Below are 12,034 nucleotides of genomic sequence, written 5' to 3' on the forward strand. Positions count from 1 at the left end.
ATAAGCCGGTGATTATCTTTTGTACGGTTTTCTGCTATTGTTTTACTATCATTTCATCTAGTATCAGAAGAACGTTGTAGTCATTAAACGTAATGACTAACGTAAGCAATGTGAAAGCGCAAAAAAGGCAAAGAAACGCTACATTTCAAACGTGCTCGAAACGGAGAAAAAAGCTAGAAAACACTGAAACGGATGTGGATTCAGCGTTTGATGGTAAATTTGTAACAATATTTCAAGTATTTTAATCATTACTTTCAGCTTTTTGAGAGTCATAAGAAATCATATGAAAGCTATAGAAAGCCATCTTTTGAAAGACTTTATTTATCATTTTTATCATTATTTGTCCTAATGCTATCGCTTACAACTACATTCTACTTTGTAAAATATAAGTTTCTATATGCATCACTCTTCTTTAACTTAATTTTGAATTACTTGCAGATACAGAAAATTTAACGCTATCGAATCACAAAAAACAGCTAGGGGAACTTGCTGAAAAAGATCCTGAGTTTTTCAAATTTCTTAAAGAACAGGAATCTGATTTATTACATTTTGATGAATCAGATTCTGATGTGGAAGAAGGTAAAATGTTTTACAGAATGTTTTAAACATTTATCTGTACTAATGAGTATTATTCTCTGAAATTATTAGTTATTCTGACATGCATTTCTAGATATTTGATGTTGTCATTAAATTACAATTTTTCGTATGTTTGTCGAAATTTGCCTGCTTTCGAATTGCTGATAATTCGAACCTAATTTTCCGTTACATAAAATTGCTTTTAAAAAAGAAAATGATATCCTCTACAAAATTTATCATTTTTGTAGATCCGCAGTATGAGGAAGTTGATGGCAAGGATGAAAGCTTGAAAGGAGACGAAAACTTAAGGAGGGATTTTTCGGGACGGAAAATAATTGATCTGGATTTTGTAACAAATTTACAAAATTCACTTTTGCAAAAGGTTCCTTTTTAGATGCCCACTTTGTTCTCACTATTGGATTTCTAACTATTTCGAAAGGAATTGTAAATATGATAGGAGAAGTAGAGAATGAGATTTAATGTTATGCATTTCCGTAACTATTCTCCGGACAAAGCTCGGCGTGCTGCTGGATTTCATTCACTTACCAGAAGATACTTTTGAAAAATATTAATAATTTTCTGTGAATAGTTTTGCATTTTAAAGGATCAGCTGGAACTATCAGTAATTCATCGAATGGTTGCAGCATTTACAGCATGTGTGGCACGGGTTGGTGCCGATATTGAACCACCAAGTTATGTGATTAATGATAGTGATGTATTTGAAAGCATTGTACGTCTGTGTTTCACATATGTGGGCAAATTTTTGCTTACATTAATAGGTCATACGAAGACTGAATCGGATGATAAGAAGTCAGATTCAAAGTTGAAAAAAGTTGGGAAATATAAAAAGAAGCAATATCGGTGTTGGAAAAAGTATGGTAATTTAATAAAATGCTATCTTCATGCCCTTTTACAGGTAAATCATTTCTGTATTTGGTAGTAGGAATGTCAGTTATCACTACAAAGTGACGTCACAAATTTAACATTTTGTAATGTTGCTAATGCTATGAGCTTATTATTGCTTTTGTACAGTTGTGATTATCAGTATTTCAAGATATCGGTGCAACGTTGACATGTGAGTCCTTATCGCTAATTGATTTGATGATGAGGACCCCACATTTTTTAGTGTTAGTTTCTCTGATATACCGTTCCATTTTTCGCTGGAGTTAGAGATTAACATTTATAAGACTATTGTACTCTCCATGAAACGACGATGGAAGAATTGTGACTGTTCTAGCATAGATTATGGATCTGTATTAGTGGATCAGAAGTTTTTATTTCTTTTCAGATTTTCTTGCTACAGCTTTGTATTTTATAAATTCCAGTTCTTGAACGAAATCCAGACATCAAGTGTCACTGTATGTACATTACGTGCAGTCACTGATTTGCTCGAATTATACATTCATTTCCCAAAACTTACTCGAAGTTTTACAAGGGTCAGTTAGAGTTTGTTAGTTTACATAATTACATGGCATTAAGATTGGTCATATATACAAATTTCAGGAATACTTTTTCCTACTTTTCATTTGCGTTTTTTTTTTTTTTTTTCTCTCGCTTTTCTATTTTACTTTCCATTTTTCTTTTGGATATTTGGGGTTAACATCTTGATTAAGGTAACTGATTTGTTTTCAGACAGTGGTTAAAATTTGGAGTCGTCGTACTGATGAATGTCGTATTGCAGCTTTTTTAGCTTTGGCTAAGCTGATCAGAATACATAAAACTAGTTTTCCTGCATTAATTAAGGTTAGAGATTGTTAATTTATTTTAAAGCATGCATGGCATCATTGCGGTTGATCGCTTATTATAGACTGTTTCTGAATGACTTAGTAACATGCTTCAGAGAAAGTTTGTAGAACTAGCTTATACATCTGTCTGATGTTTTATACATTAATAATGTACAGATTTTTTTTTTTTTGTTTGTTTAAAATAGAATTCATTGCAAGTCAAATTTTGTAATATTTTCATTTCAAAGTTTTTCTTTAGCGATGTTATTTGGAATATGTAATGAATGTTCGAGACGTTAAAGAGGAATCATGGCCTTTGATTGTACTTATGCAGAAATCTTTCGCTGAACTTTGTGTGACATGTCCAGAAATTGCTTATCAGTATGCATTTGTGTATATAAGGCAAACCGCAATTCATCTTAGAAATGCGATGATAGCCAAACGAAAGGTTATTTATTGATTTTCTATATGCATGATTGCTATGACGGCAAAGGCTGGTAGAATGATATTAAAGGCATAAAATTATGATACCCAAATTTTATTTTCCGATAAAGCTACGATTGAAATAAGTCACTACAACTGTTTTTCACATGAATTGAGTAAGAAGAAAAATCAGCATGCTAAGAGTTTCTGGTCTATTTCATTGTATTTGACTTTCGTTACTTCTTATTTCAGGATCTTATCCAAACTATTTACAACTGGCAGTTCATGCAGTGCTTATATCTGTGGAGTCAGGTGATTGCTAAAGCTCATCGTCATATTTCCAGCAAAAAGGAGGATGTTGCTGGTATCAGGGAACTTGATTATCCGTTATGTCAGATCACGATCTCCACAATGAAGTATATCTTTAGGATTTTTTATAACAGAAGCATCATTTAATCATTGTTTTGCTCATAGCAGTTGAGGCACATTTGCGTTTGTTTAAATTTAGTGATTTGAATCATTTCGCATATTCTGTCAACAGCATTCAAAATGGATGATTTTGAAAAGTGAGAATAATTACATCTTTTTTATCGCATAATTCTTTTTAAGACTTTTTCCATCATTGAAATATTTCCCCCTGCGATTGCACTGCCTCCGGATACTGCTGATCATTCAACAGAATTGTCACACGTATATTCCAACTTTGTCACTTGCTGTTGAGGTTCTTTTTTTATCTTTATTTTGTTGAGCTACTTTTGTATAGAATCAGATGGAATTTATGGAATGCCAAAAACTTCTGGAAGGTCATAAAAAAGCTTGAAATAACTTTTTAGTTTCATTTTGATTTTATCTTTCGTCGTCAACACTCATAAAGGTAGTTCACCGCTTTACAGTGTTTATAAATCGTTATCAGTCCTTACTGGTACTTTGATTATTATATTGAAGCTTTCTGAATGTCCTTGATAAAAGTTTGATTATCCTAAATGCCGCAAATGGCTTTAACAGATTTCGTACTTTGAAATCTCTTTGTTATTTCGGTAATTCAAATTATTGTTGCCAATCTTCATGATTCAGTGGTGGTCTTTGCTAATCAATGCAAAGATTCACAAGAAAAATATGCTAAGAAGCAACCAAAGGGTTATTTATTCTCAAGAGTCGAAACAGCTTTATATGGCTATTTAAACTTAGTGAAACACTTGTTGAAATTATTATTTAAACGAACAGAAAATTGCCCTTATTTTTTTTCTGAAGTTTGTTGATGACCATAGTAACTGGTAAATGGTTTCAGTTACTGTCTGATGCACTTCTAATATTGAAGAAGAAACCCGCAAAAGAAAAAGGAATGCAGAAGAGCATCGATATAAGATGTGTACTGAAGGTATAATTCTCTCTTTTGTTTACTTTGCATTTTGGTTTGGATAAAATAGAAATGCATTGTTTTATGAACATTTCCATTAATTTGGACGCTTTCTAAGGTCAGTTAGAAATTTAATTTGAATTCCTTTCCTTGGGAGTGATTTCTTCAACTTCGTCAAATTTATTTTCTTGTCCGTTGATTCGAAATATTTTATATGTGATAAAATTGCTAATGAGAATGTTTTAAGGATAGTAAAAGTGTACTTCTTGTTATCACAAATTAAAATCCTGTTGAAAACTTGGAACATTTGCATCTTTCAGGTTTCTAGTGCACATATTGATGATGCTGGATTTCGTCGTGCAGCTTTAGAAGAATTGTTCAGGATACATCTTGAAGCAGCTCACATCGTGCAGCAAAGCTGTGCCTTCGCCGATATTGTCATCCCTATAACTCATGAGGTTCAGCTACATTTTAAATGAAATGGAAGCAAATCGTCGCACTGAACGTGCTACAGAATTGGATGCATAAAGTGGCTGATGCATAACATTGATTTGTTATAGTTTCTTTAATGATGCTTCTTCCGCTTTTTGCCCTTATTGTACAAGAAACAGAAATGCCTTTTGATGTCCTAAGTTTGTACCAGTAATATATTGCTTTTAACATCAGTTTAAATTTTTACTAAATGATAATCGACATACGTGGTACCCCATCCAATCATTTTTCAATATTTCTTATGTTTTCTTTTTTAGATTAAATCATTCGTAAAAAATTGTCGCAGTACAGACTTTTCGCGGCTTTTCAAATCGTTAGAAACAAAACTACAAGAACAATCTGCTTATGCGAGGGGAATTTTAAATAGCAGCGATATGGACCTAACTAATGAAGCATTAATGGTATGTTTATATTCAAGCTAATCATTGCAACATTCCATAATTCATTCCTGCTCTTTGGAGGGCGGAAGGAAGCAATAGGCATGGTAGGAAAAGGAGAGGACCATGTTTTATTTTACAAAACCGGAATGATTTCTTACAGAAACACTTGGAGAGACGTTTCCAAGCTCCGGATGCTCCGCTTACAAAGTTTTATGATTCGTGGCAAAAAGCGTGGAAACTGAGAGAGAATGCATTAAATTCGGTGGATGTGAGTTTTATCGCTTATTCAGCTGCATGCCGAAAAATAGAAACTGTCGTTCTCTTTCGAAACAGCGAAATCTGATATGCTAAAGAAATTTCAATCAGAATAGCCACTGAAAGTTAATTAAATTGAAACACTTTCCTAATATTCAATTTTCTGCAGAAAAAAACCGTACAGCAAACAAAACCCGCACAACGGTCGGATCGTCTAAATCTTGAACAGAATACTACGGCGGCAGTGAAAACAAAGTCAACAGTCGTGGTCAAAGCCAATAAAGTAGACGTAAGTGACGTACAAACTTTTAAAAGTTATAACTCAAACTATTAAATATCTTGCTATTTAAAATTCATTTCTTGGATTTTGTACTCGTCTTTTACTTTTATGCAATTTTTCAGTTAATGATATCATCGCAGAAGCATTTTTCAGATGAAAAGACCAAAATTTTTTCCAGATCAAAAAAAACAATATAAAACGAGCAAGGCGAAAATCTGAAGAAATTGTAGTAACCCCTAAAGGTGACGAAGATGTTCTAGAAGATTTAATGCTTTCCGATGGTGAAGACTGATGACGTTGGTGAAATTGGCAATTGTTGTTGACTGTTATTGTTCTTGTGAATTTTATAAAATATGAACAAATGAAGAGAATAATACTTGAAGTTACAGTGAAATCATCCCGCAGATTTTTTAAATATAAATACAATATTTAAACAATTGGAATTTAATAAAGATATGACAGAATGGAACCGAACGACTAGAGAAGTGATTGATTAGAACAGTGAAACACCAAAACTATTAAAAATCTAAATCGTTTTGATTATTTATCGAGCTTACTGTTAAATAGTTCTTCCCATTTAAATACTGCTATGACTAAAGGATGACTGTATATTTTCTCAGTGTCTTTCAGGATTTTATAAAAATTCATAAAAAGAAATAAATGAATGGAAAAACTTTACATAAATAAGTTAAGTTGAAAAAAAAATCTTTGCTGCTATACCTCGGTTACAAGATACTATGATTAGTAATTGGCAGTACATGATAAAGTGAAAAATTCAGCATACATAATAATTGGCAGTACTGCCATAAGACTTATCATCTTTCAAAACAAATAAGGAGAATCGATGACTGCGGCACCAATAGCTACCCCTCCTTTATCGACGCTTTTATCCTTGCTTCGGATGATGTGTCCACTAACGTGGTTTTTCATAATATTCTCGACTATGATGTTATCAACAGCAGCTGATCCATAAAGGTAAGCATAAACGCCTAATTCTCCTACTACATCCATTAGAAGCGGTTCTTCTTGTGGTCGAATCACGTAATTCTGGAATAATGTTTGATATGTAAATAGATATTGGATGATTTTCTATTAATGAAAATTCTATATCTCACAGAGTCCATGATTCTTTATAATTTTACAAAGCTTATAAGTTTATCAAATATCTAATTTAGATATGAACAAAGCAAAACATCATTTTACCTTTACAACCATCGGAGTGATACGTTCCATAATTATATATGCGGCCATTTCATCCCTATTCATTGTTTTCAATTTTTCCGCAACTTCTTTTCCATAATAATTACCACCTCCGCCTTCCAACTGCGGTTTCAAGACGAATTTTTCTGGATGTGCAATAGCGTCCTATAACAGACGAAGTTTTCCTATTATTTGCTCTGTTTAATCTTCCTATTGGTCGGTCATAAATTCTAACACAAAATGCTTGGAAGATTTCACACTGATAATATTGGCCTTGAAAGCATTCGCTAACAAAAACCTCAGCATTCTACTAATTTCCAGATTATGCTATCAGGAAATGTAGTAACATAATCACAACACATTATGCTTGGAATATAAAACTTATTTAAAAAGCTTACCTGAATTATCCTTTGTGTTTTTTCATCATCATTTTCCAACCCCCACATGCCAGCAAATGTTTGTCGAATTCGTGCACACATTTTATCATCAGTAATATACTTTTCCAGAACACCATTTTCAGATAAAACCTACAAAGGGAAAACAGTAATATCCCAGAAAGTGGTGCAGCAAGTTAATGAGAATAGTTATGGGACTTCACCTGTTGTACTTTTTTGGTATTTGCTAATTGCAGACCAATCCAAGGACACTTCACTGCATCGGACAGTTCGATAATACGACGAGCGGTCCATTCCATTTCAGTCGGATAATTACTTGGTGAATAACCTGCCCGAAAATATACGACTGCTACACGTAAAATGTTATCCAATACAAGATGATGATTGCTTTCGTTAAGTTTCAATCTTAAACCATAAAAATTTGAAGCAACTTTCACTGGAAAAAGCAGAGTACAGATAAGCGAACAAACAAATTCGTTGTCCTCAGTGCATCTCCGATAAGTACAAGTAATGAAAAGCTGCAATAAAAAGCCATATCAGGTTTAAGAAATTTAGACTAATATTTTAAAGTTTAAAGCATAAGAAATAATCATCAAACAAGGGAAGATACATCAATGAAATAGTGATATTTTGCTGATTTTTTATTTATTAATTTTGAAATACTAGAGGGTTTGAAAAAGTAAGGAATCGTCACTATAAAACCTATAAAAATTGCAGTTTACCTTTTCGCACCGTCAGTCAATGTGATACGCAAGCATCTTGCATTTCTATTGCTGAGTTCATCAATGCAATATTCCACATGCCTCTGATCAATTTGATTTCGATTAGCATCTTCAACCACGAATAATACGATTGCCTCTGGCACTCCAAAATCATACCTGAATTGAAATATGAATAGAACAATAAATTCTACTTATCTCGTAATCATAAAGGTATGGGATTACCAACTTTGCACAATTTTCACTAGCTATATCAATAACTGGGCGTGCTTCAACTGTATCAATCTCAGAATAGTGTGATCATCTACAGAACAAAATGAGCAAAAAATATATACCCGACAGCATACTGATGATCAGAACTTTTAACTTTATGAAAAAATCGTAACCAAAGATTATCCAATAAATTTATGAAAATTTACCACGCTTCGTAGATTCCTCTTGCAATTGTGACTGTCGGATGATTATCGAGGATAGCCTTTTCAATAATTTTACTGGGAAGCTGCACTGTTTCCAGTGTTCTCTTATGCACGCAAGTAGCACGTTCCGCAAGTGCGCCCATGCTTGCGGCTATATTGTTGACTTCAATCTGAAGATTAATATTACTAGCTTCCTTTTTTGATTTTCTTCTGTTAGAAAGTTAGAAAATCGATATTCAAACGTTCGAGCAAAGTAAGATCTATAACTTATAACATAACAAGAAAACTCCGAATGGAATATCAAATTTGTTTTAACTATTGCTATCATTTCGATGAAAAAATGAAATCAACACTTGTAACAATTTTTTTTCAAATTCGTTCAATAATTTATGATTTATTATTAAGTGAATATTAATAAACCTGTTTTAGGGAACGATTTCCATAACTATCTTCGTGACACATATAATCATTTCTTTGGATCAACAACGTCTTCTTTTGACAAAAGTTTGAGGTGAGCACGGCATTTAAGATTTCCACAAAATGCCTAAAAATTTGGATAAATTAAAGGAAAAACCAGATAATAAGTATATCCATGCTTAAATACCTTGAGTAGAGCTACGACTTCGACGAAAAATTCTGGGGACAAATGCATTAATAAAGCCATAAAAGATACATTTCAAACTTCCTTTGTATTTTAAAGAGCAATAAGTTCACCTTGTAAAATCATCAGTTTTCACTACCTCAGCATGTGATTTGATCAAGAAGTCGAAATCCCATGATATGCGGAAATACAACAAACTGAATGTCTGCAAAGTTAGTTGTCTAAAAAATAATTAATCCTAAGTAAATAAAAAGAACAGAAACAAAGTATAATATATGATACCATCGACTTCACAAGTTGAAATCAAAATCATTTTAGAATAAGTAAACAATTAACTGGTCCGGTTTTTCATCTTGCAAGTGCAAGAACAATGTACTAACTACCATTATAAAACGAAAATCACTGCTCTTGAATTATATATGCACCATAATTAAATATGAAACAGAAGACTTAGTGATTTTATGTTTTTCCGTTTATCCTGAATCGTCAGGAGAATTGAAATTTAATGGTATAAATTGGCAGAAGTTTTTGACGATATATTTCCAGTTTGTAAAAGAAGTAATAATGTACCCGTTGAATATCCATAGCTTCCTGAAATAAGTTATAAGGAAAAGGTGAGGGAAAGAGGGTACAGGGAGCTGTTTGACATATATCACTACGATCAGTAGTCATCGCTGTCCTCATTACCATACCATGAGCCTGCAACAAAAAAATTGAATCACAAGCAAAAATTTACGAACATAGACAAGATTAAAATCTTTCACTTCATGTTATTTCTGACTTGTAGTTTATATTTTTACATATGACATTATGTTACACGTAAATTATATGCAAAATGTGGCAATGAACAAAAACACTAAAAGTAGAAAATTAATTAATAAATATATGTCCATACTAACATGTGCCCAATCAACAGTATCTTCGACTAATTGCTTGATCAACTTCCCATCAATGAGTTCCAATTTTGGGTAATATTTCAGTACGGAATCATCGTTATTTCTAATAGGCATTTCATCCATTTACTTGACCCTCCCCAATCAATGCAATTCCTGTAATGAATACAAAACTACCAAATAAACATAAAATAAATAATAAATAAATTTTGGATCAAAAATTCCAAACTTGTAAGAAACAAATTATTTGAAAATATAAAAAAGTTGACTTAAAAACTTATTAGCTTTCAATAAGTTATATTACTTAACGTAATATTAACCAAATATTATACATTCTAAAATTGCGCTAGAAATCGACATAGATTCTTCTCAAACTACTCGAAGTTTAAGATTATAAATCATAGAGTTCTATTAATTGAAAATAAAAAAAAGAACTACTATCCTTACTGATCAATATTTCCTGCACATATTTTTTTACTTTTAGATTTAATCACTCACTATATTAGCACCTTATAATAACATCTTTCAAGATTTATCACAACATCTGTTCGAACCTCAGATTTTAAAAGCATTATGAAGAACATTTTCTAAAGAATTGCTTAAATTTAAATTTATTCGATGAAATTGATCTAAAAGTAAACTGTTTCCTGTTTAAATAAAAGTTTTGAAAAAGAATAAAAGAAAAAGATGAAATCACCTTTCTGCCACCTTACACAAATAGGAAATTAACGAATCAATCGACGACCAACCACTCAGTTTACATTTTAAAAAACGAAAATTTGGAAAAGTGAACCATTTGAAAAATTTAACGTCTCAGCTAAATATCATCAAATATATTGATAAGTGACAAGACAATATGGACGAGATGTCACGATAACATAATGTCACGGATTGTTCATTAAAATATGCTTATACATACACCTCTGACAACACCTGGCAACACCTGTCGCAATTTTAATTACTCGAATTTCACTTGCATACTTCTGTAATTGCAGTTAATGAAATTATGATATTTTAATAGATTCAATGACCAAATGACTAAATCCTTAACAATAAATTCTTCAGTTTGAGAAATTATTGATAAAATTAGTAACAAAAGGAGGAGAAATTACCTGTCATTGTAGTGATTTAGAGAGAAAAGATAGATGACACTGAGAGACATAAATTATAATGTTGTCTTTTAAGTATTACTTTCTGATTAAAATCTTAATTTACCTCAATATATTTATTTATTTATTCACATTCGAAAGATAGCATAGCAAATAGTAATTTTTCCTTTTCTCTTTCTTCCTCTCTCCTTCCCTTTCTCTCTTTCTTTCTATTTATTTTTGTGTTTTTCTGCAATCTCCTAGAAAAAAAAGAAACATAATAATAAGTTTGAAGTTCTAAGTAACTGTATCCCATTTCCGATGAATATAAATAATAATTAAAAATAATAAGTGATGAATAATTGCAAAAAATAGTAAATAACAATTAATGATGAATAACAAATTATTATAAAAAAAAATAGCAAATGCACAAAATAATAATTTCAATTAATTACTTAATTAATAATAATAAATAACATGCATTAATATTAATATTAGTAAATAATAATAATCACAAATAATAATAACAATTATATCAATGTTAATAAATAAAAATAAAAATAATAACAATAGTAATAACATTAATATTAATATTCCAAAGCATCTCTTTATTTAATAACGAAACTTTTTTGAGATACAACACTGATTCACAATAATCTAATCAGAATTAGAACTTTTCTCTGAATGAAGTATTTATAATGTTTATACTAATAAATTTACTAACAATACTGTTTCATTAATTCTCAGACTTTTATTTGAAATATTAAAATAAAATCTCAGTGAAAAAAAATTTTTTTTTTTTTTTCGAAATAAATCTCAAGAAATTATATAAAATAAAGAGAAGAATAGAATGAACAGAAGACAGTAAACAAAATTACTTTCTTTGCATATTTAATAGAAATATCTTAAATAGATAACTCCAGCAATCACTTCGATCATATTTCATAAAAATCTTATCACTCTATTTTCATCCTCACAATCACCTGACATTTCCTTTAGTTATATTTTATCCTTTGCAGTATTACAAATCATTCTTCTGGTCAACAACACTACCATCTCCTTCACATATTCCTCTCCATAACAACAGTAACAACAAACACTAACGCTGATAATTGATAGCTGAGATGATTAAAATACACAATCTATGACTGATGAGCAACTGTCATCCAATGCAGTTTCTTTCATTTCTGTGTTACTGCCTACTCATTGTTACTATTATTATTTATTACTATCAT

The 12,034-nt window shown here is 31.2% G+C and overlaps 2 protein-coding genes across 2 annotated transcripts; one reads left to right on the forward strand and one right to left on the reverse strand.

Annotated features, from left to right (window-relative positions):
- Nucleotides 1-92: 92 nt before the first annotated feature.
- Nucleotides 93-5,779, forward strand: Bma-pro-2 (conserved hypothetical protein,hypothetical protein; the record flags this gene model as incomplete). The annotated part of the gene is made up of 15 exons (XM_001892500.2): nt 93-213; nt 439-579; nt 825-958; nt 1,181-1,492; nt 1,902-2,012; nt 2,209-2,319; nt 2,560-2,748; nt 2,976-3,139; nt 3,333-3,444; nt 4,012-4,101; nt 4,401-4,538; nt 4,830-4,973; nt 5,113-5,220; nt 5,377-5,496; nt 5,666-5,779. 15 exons carry the CDS (start codon nt 93-95, stop codon nt 5,777-5,779), a joined length of 2,109 nt encoding a protein of 702 aa, XP_001892535.2.
- A 530-nt stretch (nt 5,780-6,309) lies between these two features.
- Nucleotides 6,310-9,837, reverse strand: Bma-gss-1 (glutathione synthetase family protein; the record flags this gene model as incomplete). Its single annotated transcript, XM_001892499.2, has 10 exons — nt 6,310-6,534; nt 6,691-6,852; nt 7,086-7,214; nt 7,286-7,487; nt 7,805-7,960; nt 8,221-8,387; nt 8,638-8,761; nt 8,932-9,023; nt 9,389-9,517; nt 9,718-9,837. The coding sequence occupies 10 exons, from the start codon at nt 9,835-9,837 to the stop codon at nt 6,310-6,312; spliced, it is 1,506 nt and encodes a 501-aa protein (XP_001892534.2).
- Between the last annotated feature and the right edge of the window lie 2,197 nt (nt 9,838-12,034).

Source organism: Brugia malayi (assembly GCF_000002995.4).
Source record: "Brugia malayi strain FR3 genome assembly, contig: Bm_v4_Chr2_contig_001, whole genome shotgun sequence".
NCBI lineage: Eukaryota > Metazoa > Nematoda > Chromadorea > Rhabditida > Onchocercidae > Brugia > Brugia malayi.